General features: G+C 53.6%; 9 protein-coding genes across 9 annotated transcripts; 4 read left to right on the forward strand and 5 right to left on the reverse strand.

The window, feature by feature from the left end:
- Positions 1 to 161: 161 nt before the first annotated feature.
- Positions 162 to 2,081, reverse strand: K460DRAFT_438037 (Pkinase-domain-containing protein; the record flags this gene model as incomplete). The annotated part of the gene is made up of 5 exons (XM_040938424.1): positions 162 to 489; positions 537 to 956; positions 1,006 to 1,200; positions 1,239 to 1,912; positions 2,021 to 2,081. 5 exons carry the CDS (start codon positions 2,079 to 2,081, stop codon positions 403 to 405), a joined length of 1,437 nt encoding a protein of 478 aa, XP_040782596.1. The 3' UTR covers positions 162 to 402.
- Positions 2,052 to 3,671, forward strand: K460DRAFT_349677 (PHP domain-like protein). Its single transcript, XM_040931437.1, has 3 exons — positions 2,052 to 2,155; positions 2,212 to 2,270; positions 2,390 to 3,671. The coding sequence occupies exons 1-3, from the start codon at positions 2,080 to 2,082 to the stop codon at positions 3,242 to 3,244; spliced, it is 990 nt and encodes a 329-aa protein (XP_040782597.1). The 5' UTR covers positions 2,052 to 2,079; the 3' UTR covers positions 3,245 to 3,671.
- On the reverse strand, positions 3,382 to 5,767 carry K460DRAFT_372008 (uncharacterized protein). Its single transcript, XM_040934467.1, has 3 exons — positions 5,449 to 5,767; positions 4,774 to 5,400; positions 3,382 to 4,725 (listed from the first exon to the last, which is right to left on the reverse strand). The coding sequence occupies exons 1-3, from the start codon at positions 5,497 to 5,499 to the stop codon at positions 3,511 to 3,513; spliced, it is 1,893 nt and encodes a 630-aa protein (XP_040782598.1). The 5' UTR covers positions 5,500 to 5,767; the 3' UTR covers positions 3,382 to 3,510.
- Positions 5,768 to 6,551: 784 nt separating this feature from the next.
- On the forward strand, positions 6,552 to 7,658 carry K460DRAFT_411344 (DUF1295-domain-containing protein; the record flags this gene model as incomplete). The annotated part of the gene is made up of 3 exons (XM_040937472.1): positions 6,552 to 6,889; positions 6,940 to 7,208; positions 7,255 to 7,658. The coding sequence occupies 3 exons, from the start codon at positions 6,552 to 6,554 to the stop codon at positions 7,656 to 7,658; spliced, it is 1,011 nt and encodes a 336-aa protein (XP_040782599.1).
- On the reverse strand, positions 7,607 to 9,685 carry K460DRAFT_372014 (aromatic amino acid aminotransferase 1). The gene is made up of 2 exons (XM_040934468.1): positions 9,318 to 9,685; positions 7,607 to 9,257 (listed from the first exon to the last, which is right to left on the reverse strand). The coding sequence occupies exons 1-2, from the start codon at positions 9,529 to 9,531 to the stop codon at positions 7,825 to 7,827; spliced, it is 1,647 nt and encodes a 548-aa protein (XP_040782600.1). The 5' UTR covers positions 9,532 to 9,685; the 3' UTR covers positions 7,607 to 7,824.
- Positions 9,686 to 10,443: 758 nt separating this feature from the next.
- K460DRAFT_381529 (HCP-like protein) lies at positions 10,444 to 12,499 on the reverse strand (the record flags this gene model as incomplete). Its single annotated transcript, XM_040935364.1, has 3 exons — positions 10,444 to 10,643; positions 10,732 to 11,128; positions 11,159 to 12,499. The coding sequence occupies 3 exons, from the start codon at positions 12,497 to 12,499 to the stop codon at positions 10,444 to 10,446; spliced, it is 1,938 nt and encodes a 645-aa protein (XP_040782601.1).
- Positions 12,500 to 14,520: 2,021 nt separating this feature from the next.
- K460DRAFT_372017 (glycosyltransferase family 2 protein) lies at positions 14,521 to 18,789 on the forward strand. The gene is made up of 4 exons (XM_040934469.1): positions 14,521 to 17,412; positions 17,464 to 17,954; positions 18,008 to 18,337; positions 18,397 to 18,789. The coding sequence occupies exons 1-4, from the start codon at positions 14,660 to 14,662 to the stop codon at positions 18,528 to 18,530; spliced, it is 3,708 nt and encodes a 1,235-aa protein (XP_040782602.1). The 5' UTR covers positions 14,521 to 14,659; the 3' UTR covers positions 18,531 to 18,789.
- A 1,310-nt stretch (positions 18,790 to 20,099) lies between these two features.
- K460DRAFT_297213 (uncharacterized protein) lies at positions 20,100 to 22,112 on the forward strand (the record flags this gene model as incomplete). Its single annotated transcript, XM_040929690.1, has 2 exons — positions 20,100 to 20,894; positions 20,946 to 22,112. The coding sequence occupies 2 exons, from the start codon at positions 20,100 to 20,102 to the stop codon at positions 22,110 to 22,112; spliced, it is 1,962 nt and encodes a 653-aa protein (XP_040782603.1).
- Positions 22,113 to 22,538: 426 nt separating this feature from the next.
- K460DRAFT_323907 (AAA-domain-containing protein) lies at positions 22,539 to 27,062 on the reverse strand. Its single transcript, XM_040930554.1, has 3 exons — positions 26,830 to 27,062; positions 23,308 to 26,782; positions 22,539 to 23,257 (listed from the first exon to the last, which is right to left on the reverse strand). The coding sequence occupies exons 1-3, from the start codon at positions 26,999 to 27,001 to the stop codon at positions 22,633 to 22,635; spliced, it is 4,272 nt and encodes a 1,423-aa protein (XP_040782604.1). The 5' UTR covers positions 27,002 to 27,062; the 3' UTR covers positions 22,539 to 22,632.
- Positions 27,063 to 27,375: the final 313 nt, after the last annotated feature.

Here is a 27,375-nt window from a genome sequence, read left to right on the forward strand (position 1 = left end):
TCGAGTCACCGATACACCCCGAGCGATTTTCTTGTCTCACAGCATTTCATTGCAGGCTTAGGGGGTTCCAAAGACAGCTTAAGCATATATGTGCTAGGATACTGACGCCTCAAAATGCAAGACAGAAACGTGCCTGAAAAGGGGCTTCCTGCTCCTTGACGCCGACAACAGCCCAGTCCCACCCCTGAGCGAGATATGCAAAGGAAAGATAGCCCACACGCCGTACCATACACTTGTTTTGTTACTATGGTTCATGCTTCTCCAGGTCTGCAGTCGCTATAGGTAAGACTGAGAACTTTCCGGGTCGTCATCCAACAAAGAACAACAGGTTGATTCAAAGGCTTCGTTGCTTGTAATTGTGTGCCATTATTTAAGGTCTAATTACTGAGAAGTGGGTATCTTTCATGCCGAGGTGCTGTTCTGTTGGGCAGCCTGTCGGACGGGGGCGAAGTAAGGATGTGCCATGGCTTCTACAGCCGTCAATCGATCCTGGGCATGGTTAGCCAACGTCAATACGCAGTAGTAAGACGTCTCACCTGATGGTCGTATCGAAGTAACTTATCTAGGAAGTCAATTGCGTCATTGCTAACAAATCGCTGGTTGTCGGCGTTGATGAACGAGTGCCAGGGCTTCTTCGGATACCGACTAAGTATGTCGTCGTACTGGGCATCAAGTTCAATGTCGTACTTGTCGAGGTAGTCGAACAAGTCTTCGGTCCCTAGGACTTTGGCAATCTTGACGAGCTGGTCTGAATTGCTATTGCCGTGGAAAAACGGTTCTCGCCTGAAGATCATCGAGGCAAACATGGCACCCAGTGACCACATGTCGAGCGAGTAGTCGTACTCCTGGAAGTCGACGAGGAGCTCTGGGCCCTTGAAGTAACGCGAGGCAACGCGGACGTTATATTCGGTACCTGCGTGGTAGAACTCGGCAAGACCCCAATCAATTAGGCGCAGCTGCACTCTGTCAGCTGGCTGTCCCTGCAAATGTAAGGGAGATGCTGACCTTCCGCTTCTCATGATCGATCATAACGTTATGAGGCTTGACATCACGGTGCATGATACCTTTGCTGTGGCAGTAGTCGAGGGCCTTGAGAAGCTCGAATATATAGTACCGCACGTCGTAGTCCTGGAACTTGGGATAGAGGCTCCGGAAATCGGTGTTGTTAACATACTCGAAGATCAAAGACGGAGTTTTGCTCTGCATCAGTGGCACGTCAGCACTTGATCCAGGCACACGAAAGCAGGCGAGGCAAAGGAGCCATGACTAACCTGATTATCGCGCACCACGTCCAGCAGTGACACGATATTAGGCCCGCCAGACAGATTCTGCAGAATCTTGATTTCTCGCTTTATCTTCTTCTTCTTGACGGGCTTGAGGACTTTGATGACGCATTTCTGGTAGTTGACGACATTGATGCCCTCGAAGACTTCCGAGTACTTTCCGCGGCCAATCTTGCGGACGACCTCGTAGTTCTCGAGCACGCCCCAGGAGATGTTGACCGAGTCGTAGTCCCAGTAGGAGCGGGGCATGTTCGCATTGACATCGGCGTAGACACGGGCCACGCTCGTGGTGCCCGTGGTGTTGTTCAGCGCCATATTGCGGGCGAGGGTGTCTTGCACGGGCGGCAAAGAGCCAGCTTGGGTCGCGGGCGCGGAGGGGTCGAGTGGTGGTGGGGTGAAGAGGCGGAGGTGGGCGGGACGAGGCAAGACGAGGAGGAAGAAGACGGCAAGGCCAACCAGCAGGCCGAGCGCAGCTGCCTTGTTGCCGCAAATGCGCGCAAAGAGGCCGTCTCGGTGGTTGGGGCGGGTGCGCGGTACAGGTCGCGGAGCAGAGGGTCTGGTGCCGGGGGTGAGCTCGGGGCGCTCGTGGTGCAGGCTCGAGCTGCTGGTGTTGGTGGTGGTGGTGGTGACTTGTGTGTGTTTAGCTAGTGGGTTAGATCAGCAGGGCCAAGCGTTTCGACGCGAGGCAAGGCAAGGCAAGGCCTGGCTAGAGCAGTGCTGCTGTGAACGTCACTCACCATTGTCCCGCCTGCGCACCTCTCCCACCTGCGTCTTCGCTGTCGCGCCCGTTGCCGACATGTTCTACGACTTGAATGTGCCCTGGACGGAGGCGACGAGAGAACTGCAGCGTACAGTTGCGTTTCTCGACGAATGTGAGTGCAAAAAATCGGCGCCCTTGCTTGGTGTACAGGTGATTGACGCAGTACAGTAGGATACGATGTGGTCGCCCTCACGCACACATATTCTGGGAAACTGCCCGCTGATTTGGTACGTGTGGTGGGGAAGTCCCCTTCTTGTGCACTGGCTATATTATCACCATTACGCACCCCAGGGTCGCTTTCACTTACTTGGGCCGTATAGGGCAGTCGCTAACTACAGCCTACCAGACACCGCCCATCCCGAGTCCACTGCCATTCCCCACGCCGCCACGTCTGCGCATTCTACGACGATGCAACATCTTCTTGACTGACTCCGCCTCCAACTTTCGCATACCGCAGCTGCAGCAGCAGTATGACCTGGTGGCAGCGCGCCCCACCGATGAGCGCACGCTGCAGCAGGCCTGTCAGAGCCTGGATGTCGACATCATCTCTCTTGACCTGACGAGGAAGTTCGAGAAGCACTTCAAGTTCCCCATGCTCGGCACGGCCATATCGCGCGGTATCAAGATCGAGCTATCCTACAGCCAGGGCATACTGTCCAGCGACCCCATAGCAAAGCGCAACCTGATCATGAATGCGACACAACTCATACGTGTGACACGAGGACGCGGCTTAATCTTCAGCTCTGAAGCAAAAAATGTCCTAGGCATACGAGCTCCCAGCGACGTCATCAACCTAGCTTCGGTGTGGGGGCTCGGCACGGAGAGAGGCAAAGATGGCCTGACCAGAGAACCGCGCAGCATAGTTGAGTTCGCACGGCTGAAGCGACAGAGCTTCAAGGGGGTAGTAGACATAGTCTACGGAGGTGAGAAGCCGGCGGGGAAACCCATCGCAGAGGCAAAGAACAACCAAGGCCAAAAGGGCAAAGCAAACAAGAATCAGAACGGCAAACGGCCAGGAGATAGCTTGGAAGCAACGCCTATCCGCCAGTCAGCAGAAGACAAGCCCATCTCGAAGCGCCAGCAGAAGCTCAGCAAGAAGACGAAGACGGTAGAGGAAGGGCAAGAAGAGGCTGTGCAAACTGCTGGAAAGCCGCTCGCCGAGCGCATCACCTACAAGAGCACAGTACAAGGTCGAACATAGAGCACCTTGTGTATGGAGGTACGAATCGGCATCGTGCAAGGACTACCCATCGGAGGGTGATAGAGGACACTTATATACCCTATAGACATGAGCAGCAATGCACAGGAATGAAAGCCAAACGAACAACTCACAGGAGCACTCAATGCTTCTACTGTCGATACGACAACTATATACTATTAAGTGAAGGAAACATACATTCATTCAACGAGTGTCAAAGGGGGTATTTACTCCTCTTGCTAACACTACCAATTTCTAACTTTTCCTACTCACCACCACCGTCGCCCCCTCTTCACCGCTGTAGTAGGCCTTGCCAACCTTCTCCCAAGCCCCACCGTAACTCGACTGTGCAGCTCAATCGTATTGATATCAAACGGCAGGCCGTTCTGCTGCTGTGCAGCCGTCGTGCTTGTCCCCGGTAGCGGAGTAGGTGTAGGACTCGCTGCAACCTGGCTCTGCACGTCGACACTTGTCGATGCAGACGCTAATGTTGGACTCGCACTAGAAGATTCCGGCAAAGGGGGCGTTGAACTCGCACCAGAAGCTTCCGGCAAAATGGATGCTGAACTCGCACTAGGAGCTTCTGGCAAAATGGATGTAGAACTACTCGCAATCACGCTGGCGGCTTGACTCGCCGCTGTGGATGAGGATGGGGATGCAGATGCAGATGCCAGTGTAGCGGAAGTAGCACCCACGCTGCTGGCCGCAGCCGCTGGTGGAGTAATCCCTTGCTGCGTACCAATCGGGATCCCACTCCCCGGTATAACAGTGATCGCTGAGGCAACAGTCTGCATCGTACTTCCCGGCGACGGCGCCATGGATCCAAGCTGGGGCCCAAGCTGGAAAGCCGGGGCCTGTGGTGCTTTCATAGGGAACGATCCGGCCGGGCAGATGCAGTGGCATGTACACCCGCCATTCTTGAAACTACCTCCTGATCCAGCGATGACAGTGACGGCTGCACCTTTGGAGGACGCAGGGGTGGCCATGGCTTTCGTGCGGGTCGCTGTATTGACTGATGCTGCTTTGGTGGAAGACAAGCGTGCGGCGGTACTGTTGGAGGATCCGTTGCCTACACCTACCACAACGGTGACGGTGACAGTGTGGGTGCTTTTCTTCGTTGCAGCTTGGGCGACAGATGAGTTCGAACCGTTTCCTGAGCCAGCGGATATGGTTACGGGCGCAGCAGCAGCACCACTCGCAGAGGCCTTTGTTGAGCTAGAACTACTAGTTTTAGTTCCGTTACCACCAGCCTGGACGGTGACTGCGCTTCCGACTGCGCTGGTTGTCTTCGCAGCCAAGCCACCGGGCGTCAAAGTCGCAGAGTTGATGGCTACAACACTAGAGGAGGATGTTGTAGTGTTCGCGCCTTGTTTCCGCTCTCCTCCTGCGGAGATGGCCACGGCATCCGTTTGGTTTCCCCTTGATGGTGGAAGTACTCCAGAAGCTGATGCTGCTTCGGCAGGTTTGGTGTGTTTGGAAGATAGCTACACGTAACATTAGTCGCGCTTCTTGAAGGGTGCAATGGTACGTACTGTAGCATTCAGGCCCTGAGCAGGGGGTAGTGTAGTTTTCGCTTCTAGCGCAGGTGCTGATGTTCCTGCAGCAGTTGTCCTACTCTTCGCATTGTCGCCAGCTATATTCCCTGTGCCGATAGGCCTTGCACTCTGGCTTTGATTTCGACCGCCTCCATGTCCCTTACCGTTACCGCCAATCAATACACCAACACCGATTTCAATGCCTTGGGTGCCGCCTTGACCTTTTGCCGCGCCCGAATTCTTGCGGCCTTGTTCCTGCCCATTCAAAGCATTGAGGATCTGATCGATGCTTGGTGAACCTCCTCCAGCGATCTGGTTTGCGAGATCAGCGGCGATATTGTTATCCTTGATAGCTCCTGAGCCCACGCCTTTCCCTTGGCCATTTCTCTGTCCTTGGGTTATTTCGTCGAGTAATGAGCCAACGTCGAGTCCTTTACTTTGAGAGATCTTGGTGGCGATGTCCCCAATGTCCAGCCCGCTGACTTGCTCAGAAGCAGGTATGTTAAGTACCCCAACGTTATCCGCATGCGCTCTGCCGACCCCAGATATCAAGTTCCCATCCTTGCCCTCGATCCTTGGTCCTTTGTTACTATTGGGAAGATCGCGTCCTGCTCCAGCGGCCACCTATGTCAAGTCAGTGTGAGCGACGAGTGAAAAGTGCGGCGCACATACTGCGCTGATTAGTAGCAGGGCTGGCGCCAAGGCAGACTTGATTCTCTTCATGGCGGAGGCTTGGCTAAAGGGCTAAAAGTTGAAGAAAGATAGAAAATAAGACCCAAATAAAGGGAGTATTAATCAACGTATCAACAGCACAGCTGGTAAAGAATCGAAAGAAATGTCACAGACATGCAGACTCGTTCAGGACCTGCACAGCAGATAATCGAAGAGGCGCGGGGAGAAGAGAACTGAAAGGCGACCGTGGAGGTGGAACACAGTCCCGGATCAAAACGAGCGTGAGGTTCCGAATGAAGCGAAGACCAAACCTTTCAAAGGTCGAACCTGAGGCGGCGACGGTACTACTTGAATGGGTGCAACGCCTGCCCCCGCTCATCTGTTTCCAAGACAATACCGAGTTTCAAGCATGTCCGTCTACGCGGCTGCTCGTACGGTAGCTAGTATGTGTCTCAACAACAGGGGCTGCATACTAGGACGACAGGACGGATGTAGAGTGGTGCAACCGGCAAACGGCATTGTCGGATTAACGGTGACCAAGCAGGCTTGCTGCAGGACAGCAAGCGTCCAATCCATGCTTAATGGGCCCATGGACAGCCTCTTTGCTGGGTGTTAAGCTTCACGATGGTCTGGCCAGCAGCTATGTTGAGACGCGATATGCACGAGGCGGCCTGCTCTCACACCGGGTGTGTTTCATCGCAACCTGAAGGGATTTTCATGACTCTGCTCGGGCACCCGTTAAATTTATCTTCCGATTTAGATTCATGCCGTCGGAAGTACCGTAATGGGCGTATGGTGATGGTAGGAGAAAAGACCTGCAAACCGTGGCCGTTTGGTGTTGTGGTGGATCCGTCCAGTCAATTTGGGCAGGGCTGAGATCGCTAGCGGAAGTCGTTGGTCCTACTTTGCCCAGTGTGGCGATCGATCGCTTGTGCTTACCTCGATCTTTGCGTCATCATTTTTTGCTTTCGGACAAGAACATGCTAGCTTTCTCTGCGCAATGTGATCATGATGCGCCGGAGTCAGCCAGATATATGTCGGGAGAGCCTGTGATACTTTCAGCTTCATCCACATAACGAAACCACCTCCACCAAAGGAGCACCATGGCCGCTGTTCATGTTCTCGACAACTACTATCTCGCGATAACGTTCCTTATTACAGTCGCCTACCAACTCTTCTTCTTCGCAATAGCATTCACATTTAAATTCGACAAGCTTACCGATTTCGCTGGAGGAACTAATTTCATTCTCCTCGCCATCCTCACGCTTGCGTTTAGTGACAACCGAGATCAAGCTCGCAACATTGTAGTCTCTCTAGTCATTATTGCGTGGGCCGCGCGCTTGAGTGGCTTCCTCTTGTTCAGGATCTTGAAGACTGGGAAAGATGATCGCTTTGACGATAAAAGAGACAAGTTCTGGTCTTTTCTGGGGTTTTGGGTCTTGTAAGTTGTAACTGGACGGACGTAGAGATCGCTGTTAACGGGTTATATAGTCAGATGTTCTGGGTCTGGACAGTCTCTCTACCAGTCACGATCCTCAATTCCCCAAATGTGACGCAATTCGACCAACCCGGCTTTGGAACAGGCCGAGATATTGCAGGCGTCATTCTTTGGTCGATCGGCTTCATCATGGAGAGCGTGTCTGATATCCAGAAGTATCGGTTTCGTAGTGCTCATGGAAGCGATGGTGCAGTCTGCGACGTTGGGTTCTTCGCTTGGACGAGGCACCCGAATTACTTTGGCGAGATCATCATTCAGTTTGGTAAGGATTCTATCCTGAAATATCGGCCATGTACTGATCTATTTAGGAATATTCACGATTGCTGTCTCGCCAGCAGCGTATGGCTACGTCTCCGGTGGTGCATACAGCGCTCTGTATGCATCGATACTAGGGCCCTTCTTCCTAACTATTCTTCTCATGTTTGTCTCCGGTCTGACCCTACAAGAGAGACCAGGAGCGAAGAAGAAGTACGAAAAGGGTACTGAGTGGCCAGCCTATGAGCGATACCTCCATAGAACGAGCATTCTCATTCCATTCCCGCCTCAGCTGTACGCGAAGTTGCCGGTCATCCTGAAGAGAACCATCTTCCTGGAATTCCCAATCTACGTATTCGATCCGGCAAAGCATGCCGATCAGAGCAAGGTTCAGGCTAGGTCGGCGGAAGAGGGTCAAGGTACCAGGCAAAGCGATGAGCAAGGGCTTAGGTCTTGAGATGCGCTACGGAAATGATACGTACGACTTGGTCGCGATGACATGATACCCATCTCTTTCTCTAATACAACTCAATTAATGCACGCAGTGTTTGATACGCGCATATTCAATTAGCATTGCGTCTAGATGCAGTCTCTAAATAGCATAAGCACAGATACCCTCATATCTAACAACCATCCGCCACGCCCTTTGCATATTTCCCCAGCCCAAACTCCTCTCTAACAGCTTCTCCTAATCTTCGAATCCCCTCATCAATCTTCTCTGCTGGAGCAGCCGCATAAGTGGCCCTGAAGAACAGCGTGTTATGTGCCTGTTCGGCATCAGCATAGAACCAACTGCCCCTCATAACTAGCGCCCCATGATCAATAACTCGCATGAAGATCTCCTCTTCAATCGTCTCAATGTTCTTCTGCGGGTAGTCTGGGTGTTGCCGGAAGTCGATTTGCATCCAATGGAACATGCCCGCCATGGGTGGCTTCCAACTCATGACCTCGCGAGGCAAGTGTTTGGCGCAGGCGGAGAGTATAGTGTCGCGGCGCTTTGTATATTCGAGGCGGATGTATATGAGCCAATCGAGGTAGCCGGCGTGGCCCCAGTGCTCATCCAGCAGTTTGTATAGGATCAGCTGAGACATGCCGCTGGGGTTTTGCGTCGACATGTCAGCGTGCTTTGAATACCTCTCGACTATTTGCTGGGATGCAGTGATCCAGCCGATGCGCGAGCCGGGTGAAATTACTTTGGAAAACGAGTCGAGGCGCATGACACGGCCGTCGGTGTCCATCGAAAGGTAACTTGGGACAAGTGATTTGAGGAAGTCTGAGTGGGTGGATGGTGGTGGGACATCCGGAGCGTTAGGGCCAGTGTAAGGCTGCATTTGCAGGAAATAATACGGTTCGTCTTCGAGGATATAAACGTCGTGTTTCTGGCAAACCTTGTATAGGGCCTGTCGACGCTCTGCGCCTTGTGTTGCGCCTGTCGGGTTTTGGCCTGTAGGCACTGTGTAGAGGAGGTGCGGCTTCCGTGCACCCCGGGCATTGACATCCCAAGTCGAGAGGATGTGATCCATTTCGTCAGGAAGTAAGCCTTCGGAGTCGACTGGGACGCCGCATACGCGAACGCCCATGGGTCGTGCAGTCTCTACGAATGCTGAGAAGGTATACTCTTCTGATAACATCACATCACCAGGCCTTGTGAACATCCTCAAGGCCATATCTGTTGCAGATGTACTTCCGATGCTCATCGTGCACCTCCAGTCCTGATACGGTGGGTCGTGCACCATTTCCGTATGTTCGGTGACCCATCGTAGCAGCTGTGCTGATCCTGAACCCTGGCCGTAGTTGAAGGCCGTTGCGATATCGAAATTGGACTTGTCCTCCGCGAGATCGTGTTTGCCGGCTGTGAGGATCACACCCGAGTCTTTGGTTTCCGCTTCTGAGAAGCGTCCGACTTGAGGCACCTTTATCGAAAGCTCCTCAAAGGGAAAGTATTCGCTTGATGGTAAGCCACCCCCTAAAGAGATGATACCTGGAGTGGCTAGAAATTTCGCAGCTTCCTTTAGCGAGTTACCTTTCCTTGTGAGAGCTTCGTGGGTCAAGATATCTGGAATAGCGAGGTCAGTCTTTGGGCGCTGCTTTATCATGCCAGCTGAGTGGTACATACGTTCCCATCGCTTCGCCTTCGGTCTGTGGTCATAAGACTTTAGTCGGAAGTTGGCTGTGTTTGATGGAGCTGCAACGCCCCATTGCGACCTGTTCGTTTTGTTTCTCCTTCCCAGTATCTCATTGCTCTGCACCGGCGCCGTCAAAGGGTCCGGTATAATGATTCCAGAAGTGTCCGTTACGGCTGATACCTCGATGGCGGAGGGTGGTGCCATGGTGAATTCCTTTGGTCCGGCTCCCGGAATCAAACTTCTTTTGGCGGCAAAGAGTTTCTTGAGGCTCTATAATGCACCTTTCCACTGCCCTTGCTTCGGGTTAGCGATAGTAGAAATATATCAAGGCAAAGTCTGTCGCTGGTGGTAAAAGTAAATCCAGGGAAGTCAGGCCTTGAATACTTACTTGAGCAGACGTTTTCTTAGTCTTATCAGCACACGCCCTACAAATGTAACAGGTGCAGTAGGACCCACGGGACCTGCATCATTCCTGCCGAATTAGTCGCGGCTAGCTACGGATTAGGGAAGCGACGACAAGCGACCCCACAGATTCCCATCGCCAAGGAACGTACCATCGGATAGCTACACCAGTTGATGCTGTCCACTCATAGTGTTTCACGAATTATGCTTCTTTTAGACTCGGAAGACTGTGAGTCTTCATATTTATACTTACCAAGTAGTGCACAATCGTGTTTTGGTCAAGGACGGAACGAGGACGACACTACTGGAAGTTCCACATACGTAAGACTTTGATGGCCATTGGCCAATCGGTGCATTTACGAGACAGCAAAGCCGCGGACAACCGCGTTGAACAGTCCGTATCCACTTTCATTCTCTGAGTATCTTCTCCGTACAATTACTCCGATTCCTCCTGCTGGTATCGAGTAGTAATGCAAAAGAGCCGAGGCCTAAAACGCCAGAAATGATGAAAGATTTTGGCACTCGATTCCCAAGAGGATTATGCAACAAATATGCAAGCCGACGCAATATGCAAACACCCATGTCGATGCCACCAACAATGCCCGTAGTTGAGGAGAAGAAGGAAGAGGGATCAATCGCCGCACATTAGGAATCATAATCGTAGAAGAGCAGAGCTGAACAGGAAGAAGCAAACCCGGTCATGTAAAGGAATCTTTACATGACAATGCAATTCTCATCTTTGGCGCCCTTCTTGAGCTTGTTCTTGTCTCCGTTGTTTGGGAGATGCGACTGCCCAGATGCCGCAGCTTGAATGATGGCAAGTCGTTGTTTTGCTCTCTCATCCCCGTGATCGGCAGCTTGCACGTACCAAACGTTCGCCTCGAGAGGGTCGCGCCGGCAACCAATGCCCATTTCTGTGAAATATCCGCAGGCATATTCAGCTTTGGGAAGACCTGAGCATATTAGTATGGCAATCACCTAGCAGGTGCGACTCGAGCTTACCGTGCTTCGCAGCCTTCTTCGCCCACTCATAGGCCTCGTTCTCATCCTTGTCCAGAACCGGTTCCGCACCGACCATGTACCAGGCACAGAGGTTCATCATAGCTTCTGGAATGTCGGCTTGAGCCGCGCAGTTGTAGTAGTGTACAGAGAGGGCGGCATCCTTGGGGCAACGTAGTAAGCCATGTTCGTAAGCTTCTCCAAGCTTTAAAGCGGCCATTGCGTGGCCTAATTCCGCAGCCTGAGTGAAAAGTTGCACCGCGTAGATTTCGTCTTTGAAGATATCGTCTCCGTAGCCTGTCTCATGCAGTAGACCCAGCTCATACGGTGCGTTGTTGTATTGGAAATCGGCAGACTCGGACGCACGTTTCAGCCATTTCACACCCTCTCTGTATTTGCCCTGGAGACCCATGTCGCCCGTCAAACACGCTTTGCCCAGCCGGGTAGCGGCTCCAGGATGGTTTTTCGAGGCTGCAGCACGAAAGAACTGAACCGCTTTGGCGTAGTCCTTGCGACAGCCCCAGCCAAACTCATAACAAAGGGCAGCGCGGTACCCGGCTTCTGCGTGCCCGTGCTTGGTGGCAGCGACGAAAAGGGGGAATGCTCGATCGTAGTCAGGCTTGTCTTTATTGAACAAACCTGACGCGTAACCGTCCGCGAGGTAATATTGTGCAAAAGGATAACTACGGTCGGCTAGTTTCTGGAGAATCTGTCGTGCTTCCCGGAGCATCTCCGCTGGCGCCAGTCCGTGATCGTCCGTGGAAGGGCCCTCGGCCGTTATCTCGCGTGCCACTTGTATCATGAACAAGGCAAACTCATACTGCACGGCGCTGTCCTGTGTCTTCTTCACGTTTCCTCTGTACATGTCCAGCGTCTTTTTCGTATCGAGAAGTGACGCATTTTGCCCGACAGCACCTCGAAGCGCCGCATTTCCCAGATTCGCGGCGGGAGCGATTTGTTGGTTGTAGGGTAGGTTCAGTAAGTCGATATAGGATGAGGGTCTTGGGTCTGGCGAGCGACGACTTGTCGAGGTTTGTCGCGCGTAAGGGTTCGGTGATCCACTGGATACAGGGGAGCCGCCCACTGAGAGGCGTCGGGATTGTGTGTTGCCTGGTATATTCAATTCCGAACCCAGGGTATAGGCAGAGCTGGGTCTGGGAACCGCGGAGCGGGGTACTTGCAGCGGACCATCTGGGCTGAAGCTGTATATATTGCGGCCGCTGTTGTCACTCGACGAGTGTTGCGAGTCTGAACTCGGCGACTGCACCGTGTCGCGATTTGCATGTGTAGCAGCTGGTGGTGTCGGTTGTTGGGAGTAGTAAGGGGGCTGGTATTGGTCTCGGGGACTATACGTGGATTCGCCGTCTTGTGAGTTTGTAGTGTCCATTTTGGCGGCTTGCGAATACCGGCTGCGATACGACCCGTCGTTGATGTGTGTTTGGCGAATAGGAATATCCCTAGTTACTGGAATCGAATATCCCGAGTCCCTGTAATGCCCTATGTCTGGAGTTTCTCTTGAGGTTGATCTCGAATGCCCCGTAGAGCTGCTGAGAGATCCCGACTGTCTTGAATCACGGCCTCCCACTACTGTGTCGTCATGCTCGTTGATACTGAAGGAAGGTATGGAAGGATGCTGTGCAAAACTGGGGACAGGTTTGCGATGTAGAGAGCTGCTGGAGCGACTGGGACGGCTCGAGTCGGGACGTTCTGCGGAGTCTGCGTCGTTTGGAGGTGGAATCGGCGGCAAAGCCTTGGCCGGTCGTGCCGACATTGTTTCGGCCATGACTCTTGAATCTGTGCTATGTCCTTTCCTCCACTCTCTAGCGTACGTTATGTCCGCCTATATCCCCTGACTCGATGGACGATGGAAGGGAAGGGAATGCTCGCAGCGGACCAAACAGCGCATAAGATGGCGAACCGTGATCCGCAATAGACTGTTACTACCTGAAGGCCTGTCAGTGCCTGCTGGTATATGCGGTGTGACGGCGTGTAGAAATTTGGCGACCTGCGTCCTCATGCAGGATGCTGAACCCTGGATTGAAGATCTCTGTGCGGTCCGGGGGGCGGAGTTGCACGTACAAAGACAGCCAGGCTGCTGCTAATGCTGGAAGAGCAGTCTCTACGCGACGCGAATCTTGTCCTGGATGGTGCTTTTGCTTTGCCCAGGTGATAGTTTGAGCTTTTCCCCTTCGTCTGCAGAGAGGCAGGCGCAACGGGGGATACTTGTCTGTAATAGCTTGAGGCCCCACGTATAGGCAGGCCGCCTTTTTGTACGTACTAGCGAAGTCACCAGGCGAACGAGGGGAGCTAAGCCCTGTCACACGTTAACACGGGCGGCCCTATCAATCTCTGACTCGGCACGATCCGACAAGGGGGGGGGCTGTGTAGCGATGGCGCCAAAGAGAGGAATACGCGGGAGTGAAGCAGCTGAATCGACAAGATGCTTTTTCGCTCTTGTAGAAGAATATAAGATGTGATTTATGTGTGTGACCAGGGTTGGAGGGAGCGCGCGGGCGACAGACAGGCATATGGTCAGCACCACCACGGAACAAGTCGTCTCCAGGGCTAGCGTCGTCTATCATATACCCGGGGACCATTCGTCATCGCCTTGCAACATGGCTGGATGGCCGCTTAAGAATGCTACAGTATAATGGGGGGTTGGCCTCGCACGTTTTGCGGCTCCATTTGCCTTGTTGGACGTTGGCAAGAATGCATGCCAGCTAGCCTCCTCTACCATTTGCAGCTTGCGGCCCAGCACTTACTTGATGCACTTTTTTGTCTACACGGGACGAAGGCTCTGGGCAAGATGACTTTTGCCGTCGATGCCCATACATGCGAGTAGTAGAGCTGGAACACTTCCGTTTCAGAGACAGGGCGAGTTGGCGGCGTGGCAACTCATGAGGACCCCCTGGCTCCACATGCACACCCTCTCGAGCTGTCAATAGTCCTTTTGTCCCTGTTAATAGATGCAACACCACATGGCTCTCCGGGAGGCAAAAATTATTCTGGCCTGCGGACACAAAGGGGTTAGTTGAGCTAGACTCTACGCCGGCCCGTTCGTATTCGTCATGTTTACTTTTATCGAAGGACGCGTAGCGGCTCTCACCTGAGCAGTAGAGGGTTAGCTTTCCACTTTGTCACCGGTCGACAAGCTAATCGTAATGGCAGGCGGCTGCTAAGCAAAAACGTTAGAGAAAGAAAAACTAATAGCCGATCCAGGGTTCAGCGGGCGTTTTCCTTCTGCACGAAATGCATCTAGCCGCGCTGCAGGGCTGGTTGGGGTGGAGACAGTGCTTTCACCGACGGAACCATTGTCCGCAGTGGTGCTGGAGCTGCGAGAAGAATGTCTTGGTGCGGCAGTCCATCGAGCACATGCAATACAAATACAGCACATGATGAGCCTTGACCCAGGCTTCTCGCTGTCGTCGTCGTGGGCGGGCAATGTTTGCCAGGCGTGTTGATCATTATTCATCAGGTAGGCCGTGTTCGCCCTAGCAGCACGGGGAAGAGTCCAAAATAGATTCAGCCCAACGATTCGTAGAACGCTTCTCTGGCAAGGGGCAACTTCGCCTCGCCCCAAGCCTTTTGTTGACCTCGCAACACACCTGTGGCCGCCGTTCAGAGACGCCGTCTTCACTCGTTTGACCTTGGCTCTATCGCTCCTTCTTTCTCTCGGCGGCGCCCGTTCCTGCTCTATTCTGCCGTCACTGGTTGAAACTCTACCACACAACCGCACGCAACCCCTCGCGAGCGTGCTGCCACCCTCACCCCCCAACCAAGTTCCACACCTTCCGACGCTGCACCCTATTCTCCTACCATTTTCTCTTCCCAAGTGCACGACGGCCTGCGCTGGCCTGGCCTGGCATAGAAGAGCAGAGCAGAGCAAGCCACCCTCTCGTGTGACGACGTCTGAGCTTGCATTCCTCGCACAATGTCTCTGCCCCAGCGACCCGACGAGTCCTCGCCCCGGCGGACCCACCACCGAAATGTCTCTCGAGACGCTGAGCCGCGCCGACACTCGTCCCGCCGACGAAGAACATCCGACTTGGAGAACACGCGATCAACCGACCGTACCACCAGCAAACGCGGCGTCCAGTCGCACTCCAGAGCCCTCCCTGAGCCCGGCACCCCGGTGCCCATGGAGCGAGACCCCATAATGCGCGGCCAGCACACCACCCCGAGCCACGAGCTGGGTAGAAAGCGCAGTCTCATTCGCCCCGAGCGACAGCGAATGGACCCGAACCACCCAAACTATCACTACCGCAAGCATGCCCAGCGCATGCCTGTCCAGCCATCATCGACTGGCCACGACCCTATCATGGAGGACCATATGGAGGCCGAGACGGCGAGCTCAGATAGCACCGATCTGAAGCCCCCGCACATGCGCAATGCCTCGGGCGGAGGTTACAATGACAAGCAGGCTCCATTGGACGATGACGAGAGACCACGAGTACCGCGCCGCTTGACACGGAGCAAGACCATGGAAAACCTCGAGAAGCAGCGGCAAAAAGAAAAGGACCAGCTCCGCCCGCCCAGCTTTTGGAATGTATACTGCGCCATCATCACCTTCTGGTGTCCGGGCGCCATCTTGAGATGCTTTGGAAAACCACAAAGGGCACAGCAGCATGCCTGGAGGGAGAAGGTCGGCCTAGTCAGCATCATTCTCTACATCTGTGCATTTGTTGGATACCTCACCTTCGGCTTTACCGAGACCGTATGTCCGTCTGGTGGAAACGCTCGCCTCAGGTCCAACAAGGTCGATAGGGGTTACCTGATCGTCCACGGCAGAGCTTACGACCTCACTCAATCCACGCATCCCATGGCTCGAGGCATCCCGTCTGGCGCCAACGTCCTCTTTGATCTACCGGAGAAGCATGGGGGTCAGGATGGCAGTTTCCTCTTCCAGAACGTCAACGGGGCTTGCAAAGGACTCATCACGCCAAAGGACAATTCCGGCATTCCAACAAGCGGAAGCGGAGACCTGGCCTGGTACTTTCCATGCCGGCTCACCAACCAGGATGGTTCTTCCAAGCCCAACAACACATTTCTCGAGTACAATGGCTACATGTGCCACACCTCGGACAATGCTCGCAAGGCCTTTTATGGCTTGAGAAATAACGGTGATGTCTACTTCACCTGGGACGACATCCGGAACAACTCGCGCAATCTGATGGTCTGGGGTGGAGATGTGCTTGATCTCAACCTTCTGGACTGGTTCAACAAGACCCAGGTCAACACTCCGCCCATCTTCGACGAAATCCGCCAAAATCCTTCCGTTCGAGGAATAGACGTCACGCGCGCGTATTCTTCTAGTTACGAAAAGCAGGTTGCTCGATGCTTCACCGAAATTATCAAAGTTGGATCTATTGATACCGAGACTATCGGCTGCATTACTTCCAAGGTTGTTCTATATGTATCGCTGGTATTCATCTTGGCCGTCGTCGTGGCGAAATTCCTTTTTGCTCTAGCTTTCCAATGGTTTATTAGCCAGAAATTTGCCGCCACCAAGACGTCTGTAGGCAAAACAGACTCCAAGGAGCGAAAGCAGCAAATCGAAGATTGGAGCGACGATATCTACCGCCCTCCGCCCAGGCTCGCAGACTCGGGTGCTGGTTATGATCGCTCAAGCAAGCGTGGCAGTGCATTCTTACCGTCGACATCAAGATTCACGAGTCCGTACACTATGGATAAATCAGCAAAGACACGCGCTCCACCAACCACCATGACGAGCCAAAGTACTACGTCTCGCCTCCTCGGGTCCAACAGTGGCATGTACAAACAACTCAACAACAGCCAAGGCACTCTGCCCACATATGACGGAAAACACTCGCAGGAGTCTAGAGCAAGTCTGCTCATGCCTGGCAGTACCGAGCAAAATGGCTATTCTAGCGCCATGGGCGGATCCGACGGGCCCGGACCAGCGGGCTTCATCCACGAAGCTGTTGTCCCGCAACCTCCTCCTGAGTGGCAGCCCTTTGGCTATCCACTGGCCCACTCAATCTGTTTGGTCACTGCATATTCTGAAGGTGCCGAAGGTCTGCGAACCACGCTAGACTCGATTGCTACCACGGACTATCCGAATAGCCACAAGCTGATCTTGGTCATCTGCGATGGTATAATCAAGGGCAAGGGAGAAGAATTGTCTACACCGGAAATCTGCCTCGCGATGATGAGAGATCATGCAGTTCTCCCTGATGAAGTCGAGGCGTTTTCGTACGTCGCAGTTGCTAGTGGCTCGAAACGACACAACATGGCCAAGATTTACTCGGGCTTCTACGACTATGGCGAGGACTCTCGTATCATCACGGAGAAGCAGCAACGTGTGCCAATGATGGTGGTGGTCAAGTGCGGAACGCCCGATGAGGCTAAGAAGTCGAAGCCCGGCAATCGTGGAAAGCGAGACAGCCAGATCATCCTCATGTCGTTCTTGCAGAAGGTCATGTTTGACGAGCGTATGACGGAACTAGAGTTTGAGATGTTCAACGGTATCTGGAAAATCACTGGCATTTCGCCCGACTTTTACGAGATTGTACTCATGGTGGACGCCGACACGAAGATTTTCCCTGACAGCTTGACACACATGGTCTCGGCCATGGTGAAAGACCCCCGGATTATGGGCTTGTGCGGTGAAACAAAGATTGCCAATAAGCGACAGTCGTGGGTGTCGATGATCCAGGTGTTCGAGTAAGTAATTGTTTCTTTGGTTTGACGATCGCGCCACTAACAGGGGGGCAGATATTTCATCTCGCATCATTTGGCCAAGTCATTCGAATCGGTCTTTGGTGGTGTTACTTGTCTTCCGGGATGCTTCTGCATGTATCGCATCAAGGCTCCCAAAGGCGGTCAGAACTACTGGGTCCCAATCCTGGCTAATCCGGACGTTGTCGAGCATTACTCGGAGAACGTGGTTGATACGTTGCACAAGAAGAACTTGCTGCTATTGGGTGAAGATCGCTATCTGTCGACGCTGATGCTCAAGACATTCCCCAAGCGGAAGCAGGTGTTTGTGCCTCAAGCGGTTTGCAAAACCACGGTACCGGATGAGTTTAAAGTCCTACTGTCACAGCGTAGGCGATGGATCAATAGTACGGTTCACAACCTGATGGAGCTGGTGCTAGTGCGAGATTTGTGTGGCACCTTCTGCTTCAGCATGCAGTTTGTCGTGTTCATTGAGCTGATCGGAACGCTGGTCCTGCCCGCTGCTATTGCATTCACCTTCTACCTAAGTAAGCGCCCATAGACGGTTTTGGAGTTTCTGATGGTTGCTAACATGGTCTAGTTGCCATTTCTATCAAAGCCGCCATCCTTCACACGGAAGCTCCGCTCATTCCTCTTGTGCTCCTAGCGCTGATCCTTGGTCTACCGGCCGTGCTCATCGTGGTAACTGCTCAACGATTGTCCTATGTGGCTTACATGTTTGTCTACCTACTGTCGCTACCCATTTGGAACTTTGTCCTTCCGACGTACGCGTTCTGGAAGTTTGACGACTTCAGCTGGGGAGACACTCGGAAGACAGCAGGCGAGAAGACGAAGAAGGCGGGACTGGAGTATGAGGGCGAGTTTGACAGCAGCAAGATCACCATGCGGCGATGGCATGATTTCGAAGCAGGTAAGGCGCACAAGCTCTTTCGCGATGATGATGCCGTCACTAACTTTGGGTACCAACAGAACGAAGACTCAAGGCACCAGGCGGCGGCGGCGGCGGCGGCGCCAGGTGGTCACAGCAACCGACAACGTCGGCTTGGCCGCCGCAGCAGCATCAGCAACAGCAGCAAGGATACGACCCGTACTATGATAATTGATTTCGCATTGTGGCGTCGCATAGGAAGGGAAGCCGTCGTGTCGTCTGCGCGGCGAGCTAAAATATTGGGTTTTGTACCACGTTGCTTCTTACTGCATTGCTGGGGGGGCCATCGGGTCTATTCTCACGCCATATTTTTCTTCTTCATTCTTGTGGGCTCTTCTTTCTTCCTTGTAGATGATGGACTAGGTCGATTACTGTACAGTGGACCATGTTAGACTATTGGTAGTGGTCGTAGTAGTAATTCCATTCATGCGGCATGTTGTCAGCACTCGCAGCACCTAGTGTTTGTCGCATTTGGGGATTCGCCTCCCCTGGGGATGCTCAGCAGGCTGGCTGATGTGTGTGCAATGCAAAGGCATGCAACGGCAATCTTGTATCCGCCTTCAGCATGCCAAGTTGCACAGGGGGGTGGGGGGGGGTTTATTATGCAGTCATGTGTGGCTTGCTGTCGTGGAGTGCCAGCGGGAGGTTCAAGCTTCTGCAGACGGCGAAGAGAGACAGAAACGGGCACTGGGGGCCACACAGTCTGGGGAGGCCCTGGTGCGAGTCGAGGGGCTGATGGGTTGCACGAATTGGGCGTGCCACCGTCGCCAGCTCGCAACGCGTCAGGAAGCGAGGCCTGTACGCCGTCTGTGTCCCAAACGGGCCCTGACAGAGCAGAAGTGGGCCTTGTCGCGGGCCCGTTGCCTACTCTCTGGAGTCGCACAGGCGCGGACACGGCATTCTCGTCGTCAGGCCTTGGCTCATCCAACGTTGTCGTGCTGGCAGTGCCATGCGAGTTGTATCCCCCCGCCTTTGCTCGTTGACCGCGACCACCACCACCGTCGTACGACCAACTGTTGTCGCTACGAGCACGCTGCTGTGGGCTACCGGCCGCTTAGTAGCCTGGAGTGGGTGAATACACAGATCTGGAGGGTGAGGGCGAGGGCGAGGGCGGTCATCTGTGTGGGAGTGTGCTTCGTGTCCGATGGAGTTGGTCTCGACGGGCTGCTCGGCGGCTCTACGGTGCAGTCAGTACCTACAGTAATACATGCAATAATCCATACAGTAATCCATACAGTAATACTACCTAGTTATACAGTGCAGTGCCGTGCAGTAGGCGTGACGGCGCTGCAGCCCAATTCTCCCGCAACCAATATCCCCGTTCCGACTTCTGGCAGCTGCGCCGACCCCACACTCCTCGTGCAGCCCGACCAAAGCTGGCATCCAACGCCTGCCATACATAGCGAGCCCCGTCTACGCACACTGCCAGACACTACATACACTATACACACACATACACACACTACATAGTTCCATTCATAGCCTCCTGCACAGTCTCCTGCGTGTCTCGCTGCGCTGGGCCACTCGCCTCCCCCACGCCCTCCTGCGCCTTGAGATATCCGCCGCAAACGCCTCTCTCGCCGCCTGCCCGTATCCTTTGACTCCAGTCGCATACTGTACTATACTGTACACGACCCACGACCCACGACCCACGAACCCTCTCCAGCCTCTGCTTCTGTCCTGCCTCTGCCTCTGCCTCTGGTGGCCCCGCAGGTTTGGCAATACGCGCGGATAGCGGGCGTCCATGGCCAGCCCGCACCTGCTCTCCCCGGCACAGGACGAGCACAACTGGTCCGCGCCACACACTCTCACCACCACCACGACTTCCACCACGACGCACATGCATACCGCTACCTCCACCGCAACCTACCCACCCTCGCCCAACGCCAGCGCTGCCGCCGTGACACTCGCAACCTTCTCGGATAGCAGGCCGCCCACCAGCCACGGCGAAGAAGATGAGGAAGACGTCGACGACCACGACTTCGACCAGGACCACAGTGGGGGCATATCTTTAGCAGACTTCCAGCAATACATGGACACCGCCATATCGACCACATACACCATGGATGAGGACGAAGATGGCACCGGACAGCTGCAGTCTGACATGGCTCAATTTCACCCCTGGTCCTTTCCTACACCAAACTCAACACTGGACATGTTCGACCCCCCGGCCCCTTACCACATGCCCAACATATACCCCACTGGTCCTCCCGTCTTGATGAGTCACATGTCAAGTTCGGAGCATTCACTCGAGCCCCAGCCGACGCAACAAGAGACCCATCTGAGCATACACGACATGGCCTCGTTTGAGCCCATCACCTCCTTCTTCAACCGCATTGTACCTGAGAAGCCTACCGTGCCGGGCCTAGACCTCATCCAGGTGCCCAAGTCCATAACCCGGCATGACCTCCATGGCGATAGATACGACTACCAAGGCATCGATTGGAGTGTACGGAACACCACACGCGCAGCAGTACGAGCAAAGCGAGTCGAAGCAGAGAGTCGGAGGCTGCTACCGAGTCTAAAGGAAGTTCGCAAGGTATATATGCCTCCTCTTGGTTCAACTCTTCCTCCGACTAACCCTCTGTAGTGGATTCCAACTACACCAAACACCGACAACTTCTTCCAGTTCAGGAGAAACAACACTACCCACCGTGCAGTCTTCCCTCACTTCCAACTTCGAAACATATTGGCAGCCACATCTCGAAATGATATCTTCTACGCAGCCGGTCACAGAGTGTTTCGTACCGACGCCGAAGGAACCCCTGCCGACGTGGTCATAGATCTAAGCAAGTGTAGGCCTACCAACCAACACCAAGATAGCGCCGTCACCACAATCGCTACCACCGACCATGTGCTGATTGCCGGCGCTTTTGAAGGGGAATATACTATTACTAATCTCTCATCCACCTATGACTCCCCTTGCACAGTCGGCAGCACAATAGATGTGCACGTCGAACACAAGTCCAGAATAGTCAATCACATGCACCTATTCGAATCTCGGACAACATACACTCCACAGGCCGTTCTCTGTTCCAACGACCATCGATTGCGTATCCTAGACTGCGCAACTAACACGTTGACGCACTCCTTCCACTACCCAGCAGCCGTCAACTGCTCAGCCACTAGCCCCAATGGCCGGATGCGTGTCGTAGTAGGCGACTTCCAGGAGACCCTTATCACCAACGCGGAAACCGGTAAGCCTTTCGAAACACTAAACTCACATACCGACGACGCTTTTGCTTGCGCCTGGGCCGACGACGGCATTCACGTCGCAACCGCTGCGCAGGACTCTACCATCGTTGTATGGGACGCCAGATACTGGGAGAGACCACTTACAGTCCTTACGAGCGAGCTCAGCGTACCACGGTCTCTCCGCTTCTCGCCCGTTGGCTCTGGGCCTCGCGTTCTAATTGCTGCCGAAGCGGATGACTACATCAATGTCATCAATGCGCAAACGTTCGAGTCGAAGCAAGTGTTTGACTTTTTCGGTCCAATTGGGGGCGTCACCTTTACGCCTGACGGGCAGTCACTCTTCATTGCCAATGGAGAGAGGAGATTCGGTGGCATCTTCGAGCTCGACCGCACAGGTTGGGCTGAGAAAACCGCTCGCAGGAAGTCGTGGGATAACCCCGAATGGGATGATATAACGACGGATTGGGCCCACGAAAGCGCCCTCAACGATTACGAAAGAATGGTAGGCGGAAGCATGGGACGTCAACGGAGGCACGTTGATTTAGGCCAGCTCGTCGTATGACGATGGCCGTGTAGATGACCTTTTATCTTCGTTAGCACCATGATGACATTATCATCTAATCTCTGGTACCTTTAGCAGTTGAATTGCACTTTGGCGTTGAGGAATTATAGATGGGGGGAGGTGTTCTGTGTTTGAAAGCTGGGAATGGGATATGATACCCATGGCATCGGCATTGCGAATCGGTGTTTTGCGTATGTAGCATATGCCTTCGGTGTATGTAGTATGGTAATATTGCTTTTACATGGGTGTGGTCGAGTTCAGACCACCCTCTTACGGTCTGGTAGTTGATGATCAGACGAATACTACGCTTTATCCATTACCTGAAAACTGTTTCCCTTCACCTTTATATGAACACTAAGGTAGGTAGGTGTACCTAATCCCGCGTCAGCAAAAGCCTCACATGATCAATAGTACTAGGCAAGCATACAGGGAAAATATTTAATATTATGTGAACCGTCCATGCAGATAGAATGTCTGACATGATACCACTCTCCAATTATGTCCTTTAAAGGCAACAAGATTAAGAATACAAATCGTCGTCCTGTGTCGCATCGCCAAATCCTCCCTCGGCGATATCAACACTGCTTTTACCTCCATGGTTGGCAACGGGTGCTTTTCCCTTTCCTTTGCCACTACTTCCACTGCTGCTAGAAGCTGGTCCATTCAAGTTGAGGTTCTGAGTGTGAACTACCATGTCCGCCTCGTCCTCGACGGGTGCTTTAGCTTTGCCCTTGCCCTTCAAATCCTGCACGGGCCCTGAATTCTCTATCGACAGTGTTTGTTTCTTCTTCTCGTCCTCCTTCTTGCCTGTGCCTTCAAACGCCTTGCGGACGCCTTCGTAATGTCGCAGCTCATCAGCGCTAACACTGGGCACGAGCTCCCTGTGCGCCTCCACAAAGTCTTCTTCTGTGACCATAACTGCAGTATCCTCTTCTGTGGCCAAGTGGTCAAAGTAATAAGCGATGGTGATGGTTGGTGTGTGTGTCTTATTGTACGCCTTGACTTTCTCGTCAACGGCTCGCGCTTGTCGCGTAATGGCTTTGAGCATGGCGTCAGAGCAGAGAGCGTACATGTCGGCACCGGTGTATGTGAAAGGTAGGCCTTGCGACACTCTTTGAAGAGAGAGATCCGGGTGTAGTGTAAACCTGCAAGAGTCAGCACATTCCGGATTAGAACGGAAGGGGTCATGGCATACTTTCTCGTCAAGGCCTCAAGGATGGTCTGCTGCTTTTCGTGCGTGTCTGAAACACCTAGGTACAACATCTTATCGAAGCGGCCAGGTCGTAGCAACGCTTGATCCAGCAGATCTGGTCGATTGGTTGCACCGATGACGAACACACCCTCTCCTCCATCGCTCATACCATCAAGTTCAGCAAGCAATTGACTGACAATTCGATCCATGACACCGCCGCTGTCACCTTGATTGCCACGCTTAGGTGCGACGGAGTCCAGTTCGTCAAAGAACACGACGCAAGGTCGAGCGTCGCGAGCCCTCTGGAAGACACGCCGCACGTTGGCTTCAGATTCACCAATGTACATATTGAGCAGCTCGGGGCCCTTGACACTGAAAAAGTTGAGCGAGAACTCCGTTGCAATAGCCTTTGCAAGAAGCGTTTTTCCTGTTCCTGGAGGTCCATAGAACAGGATACCGCTGCGCTTCTTCATGCCCTTTGCAAAGAGCTCAGGCCGAGACAGTGGTAGCTGAATGGTCTCCATGACCGCATCTTTGACGTGCGTGAGACCACCGACATCCGACCAGCCAACGTTCGGAATTTTCGGCGCTCCAATTGCGTCAGCGAAGTTCTTGCGCGCTGCATCGACGGCGCCATCTAGGTCAGTTTTGGTCAAGCTGTTACTGAAGTGACCTCCCGCAAGCTCGATATCCCTAGTCGTGACTGTCTCTGATGATTCCGAAGCCTTGGATGCAGATGCTGCAAGCGCTTCGAGACGATTACTCTTCGCAACAAGGGCACGGTCAACCACATCTACTAGATCACCTGCAACGAGGGCTGCAGTCTTGACGGCGACATTACCCAGGTCAGCCTCGGGAGACAACCTGATGCCGGCATCTTCGATGATGCTGCGCAATATACCTTCTCTTTCGCCCTCATCAGGTGCCATCATCTCGATCTCATGTGTGAACAGCCCGCGAATACCCTCGGGAACCTTGTCAATCTCCGTCGTTGTCGCAATCAGTACGCGAGAGTCCGCCAATATCTCTTTCAATGCTGTGTTCATTCGGTCAGCGTTGAGTGCATCAACGTGTTTGATGAGCAACGCAGTGAACTGAGCGCCGCAGGTCAATGCTCGCTCTGCCCTGGCTTTCAAAAATCCCTCAGTCTTCACGTCGCCACCTCCTGCACCACCTTCTGTGATGATATCGAAAGCATCTATGTAGAACGTGTGTAGACCAAGGTCCTCGCAAGCTTTGGTGGCAACAGTAGACTTGCCAATGCCGCGCTGAGTCGACGTGATCAGAACCGCAATCGGCGGCAATCCTAAATGAATCGCTCTGGGGCTGGTAGCAACAGACATGAGTTCCCGTAGCCGCCTGCGAAGCGATGATATGTAAGGTTTGGGGAGCTCATCCAGTACCATCGTCTTTTGAGAGTTTAAGACTGGTGTTCGTTTGGCACCCAAGTAGTATTGCCATGCATTGTTGATCGGAGCAGGCGTTTTGCCTTGTTCGCTTCCGTTCATCTCCATCTTCGTACTGGCGGCGTCCACGGTGACAGCACCACCCCATACATCCCCATCTTCCCCCTCGCGAGGTGCATGCGATGAGCTTGAGACGTTGCCAATCTTGAACCAGGACACTACCTTTGGACTACGGCTGTTCGCACTCGTACTTTCATCATTAGCACCTTTCTTGGTTCTGGCCAACAGTTCATCGTTGCCAATATCCTCTTCCGTAGTGGGTTGGAACACGGCCCGACCGAGCGACTCGTCAATCGAGACACCAATAAGATCACCACTCTTCACAATTCGTCGCTTCTGCTCGAAGTGTTCCTTCAAGGCTGCGAATAAGCTAGGTTGTAGCAGACGATCAGACGAAAGAGGTGTGGATACTTTTAGAAGCGTGACTTCCTTTGCAGAGGGAGGCAATGAAGAGCTGGTCAAACGAGGCTTCTGAAGAGCACTCCGTGGCAGATGTGATGACTGATGGGGGGCTAGCGGAGTGATGCGGAGATGCGACGGACTGCCTAGGTTCGCCAGCAGGATAGGTGAAAGGTATGCTTGTAATGAAGTACTCGCTGGCGAAAAGCCTGAGATGCTGTTTCGTCGATCGAAACCAGAGCTCTTGTGGACCGGGTATCGCGCGATCTTTTTTGACATGTTCTCCGGAAGACCAAACACCCTGACGGGACGCCAGTTAAAGTCGTCTTCCTCGTCCGCTCCACCGAATGCTCCGAGCCCCCAAAGAGGATGTGAGGAGGGCTCTTCGGTGGCCTCGACCTTTACCCAATCACCAGAGAAGCAGCCTACCTTGACCAGGGTGTTTGTGTCAACGAACACTCGAGCTTCTTCGTCATCTTCCCCTCCGGGTTTTGGGTGTACTAGATCGTCCGGGATACTTTGTAATAGTCCTTGCGCTTTGAAAACTTTACTTTTGTTGGAGGGCCCACGAGCAGTCGTAGCCGTGAAACTAGAATATACTGATCCAGGGGTCGCGATGCCATTTGTGCGGTAGTTTCCTGGTCTTGGAGTCGCCGAGGTAAAAGAAGAAAGTACACCTGAGGACTGAGGTGGCAGCATAGGCGCAGCCAGAGATATGATATCTTCTGAGTCGTCAGACAAGTCACCCGCATCAGAGAGGTCAGACTCCAGGTTGTCGGTCGACTCTTCGTCTGGCGGGGTGGCATTCCGAGAATCACCCCGCTCCTCTGCAGCAGAGTAGAATGTATCGTTGGATGTATCGTCAGCCTCGTCGTCGTCTCCGAAGCCGTTTGTGGTTGGAGTAGGTTTCACGGGTGGTAGGACAACAGCCGTTTTGGAGCTGCGGTGCGACTGTAGCACAACGATCCTCGTGCTGGGCAACAGAAGACCTTGAGACACAGGTTCACACGCTGAGATCTTTGCTGGTGGAGGTGGAACGTGGGTGATGGGGTGGGCTGGGAGCGGGAGCGGGAGTAGGTCTCCGTTGTGGAGGACCGTTGGTGATTGTAGTGCTTCTCGCACAGCCTTTCGCCAAGTTTCTTCTTGCGCCGTGTGATCAACCCTACTCGCTCTGCCCGTGGCTCCGTTTACTTCGGGATATCTGTTTTTGGGCCCTCTCGCTGCGCCATTTGACTGAGCTATGAAGCCCCCGCCAAACTTCGCATGCACTTCATCCAGCTTCCTCAACGCTTCCGTGTCCAAGTTCACGTAGACTGTATCCAATCCCACAGGTACAACATCGTATATGCGCACTTCGATTGGAGTGTCTCGCCTCTGCGTCTTGTTCGGAGCGACATTACGAAGCACCTGCGAGAAGGACTGTAGGGCAAGCGATGACGCGGGGATCTGGAGGGAGGAATGCGGGCGCACGCTGGAAGACTCGGTCTTCTCAGCGACTCGTACGGGTAGAATAGTCCACTGGGCAGTCTGAGAAGCGACGATGGAGCTGGGGAGCCATGGGGTTATTGCGACGTGATGGACGCGATCGGATTCCTGGGCGTCTCCGTTCACACCTGAGTCGTCAACTATGAACCTGGCATGGTGATGCATGTCCACTTACCAGCCGTCTTCTTGTATCCGGGGAATAAATCATTGAACAGATCCTCGGACAGCACTCCAACCTCGCCATTGATGCGGTCGTCGAGGAGCAGTCGCGCCGAAATCGCAGGCCGATCAAGGCGTCTTCTCCGCCGCCTCTTGCGCGGATGGACAAGGCCATTCTGTGCCTCCATCTTCTATTGTTAGGGACCAGGAACCGCAAAGAGCGAGGGTGCGAGCAATGGAGGCTCTGTGTCGCATGCAATTGATCCTCGACTTCCAAGACGTAGCCGCAGACGTCCAGATGCCTCGGCAAAGCTAAGGGGCGCCTGCTTACTTCGTAGGGTGCGCATCACTCCCCGCCTCGATTGAACCTCAATACTCAAAGTCGTATAAATTGAAACCCGCGCCTCGAGTATATCAGAGCTGCATACAAGCTCTCCATTTCATATCTCAGCACGATGCACAGAGATTAAAAGCTCTCTTATTGGTCGCATGCTCCAACTTCCGGCATCATTCGATCTATCAATTGCTCTCCTCACATTTCCAGAAACTGTTGAAGAACGTA

Source organism: Cucurbitaria berberidis (genome assembly GCF_010015615.1).
Source record: "Cucurbitaria berberidis CBS 394.84 unplaced genomic scaffold K460scaffold_8, whole genome shotgun sequence".
Classification (NCBI taxonomy): domain Eukaryota; kingdom Fungi; phylum Ascomycota; class Dothideomycetes; order Pleosporales; family Cucurbitariaceae; genus Cucurbitaria; species Cucurbitaria berberidis.

Coding starts and splice junctions, on each gene's coding strand:
- K460DRAFT_349677 (XM_040931437.1), top strand. CDS start 2,080: ATGTTCTACGACTTGAATGTGCCCTGGACGGAGGCGACGAGAGAACTG. Junction 2,156..2,211: donor AGTTGCGTTTCTCGACGAAT/GTGAGTGCAAAA, acceptor GACGCAGTACAG/TAGGATACGATGTGGTCGCC. Junction 2,271..2,389: donor GGAAACTGCCCGCTGATTTG/GTACGTGTGGTG, acceptor ACAGCCTACCAG/ACACCGCCCATCCCGAGTCC.
- K460DRAFT_372008 (XM_040934467.1), bottom strand. CDS start 5,499: ATGAAGAGAATCAAGTCTGCCTTGGCGCCAGCCCTGCTACTAATCAGC. Junction 5,401..5,448: donor CCCTGCTACTAATCAGCGCA/GTATGTGCGCCG, acceptor GACTTGACATAG/GTGGCCGCTGGAGCAGGACG. Junction 4,726..4,773: donor CTCAGGGCCTGAATGCTACA/GTACGTACCATT, acceptor TGTTACGTGTAG/CTATCTTCCAAACACACCAA.
- K460DRAFT_372014 (XM_040934468.1), bottom strand. CDS start 9,531: ATGGCACCACCCTCCGCCATCGAGGTATCAGCCGTAACGGACACTTCT. Junction 9,258..9,317: donor GAAGGCGAAGCGATGGGAAC/GTATGTACCACT, acceptor TCGCTATTCCAG/ATATCTTGACCCACGAAGCT.
- K460DRAFT_372017 (XM_040934469.1), top strand. CDS start 14,660: ATGTCTCTGCCCCAGCGACCCGACGAGTCCTCGCCCCGGCGGACCCAC. Junction 17,413..17,463: donor TCGATGATCCAGGTGTTCGA/GTAAGTAATTGT, acceptor ACAGGGGGGCAG/ATATTTCATCTCGCATCATT. Junction 18,338..18,396: donor ATGGCATGATTTCGAAGCAG/GTAAGGCGCACA, acceptor GGGTACCAACAG/AACGAAGACTCAAGGCACCA.
- K460DRAFT_323907 (XM_040930554.1), bottom strand. CDS start 27,001: ATGGAGGCACAGAATGGCCTTGTCCATCCGCGCAAGAGGCGGCGGAGA. Junction 26,783..26,829: donor CGGATACAAGAAGACGGCTG/GTAAGTGGACAT, acceptor TTGACGACTCAG/GTGTGAACGGAGACGCCCAG. Junction 23,258..23,307: donor CTTGAGGCCTTGACGAGAAA/GTATGCCATGAC, acceptor TGACTCTTGCAG/GTTTACACTACACCCGGATC.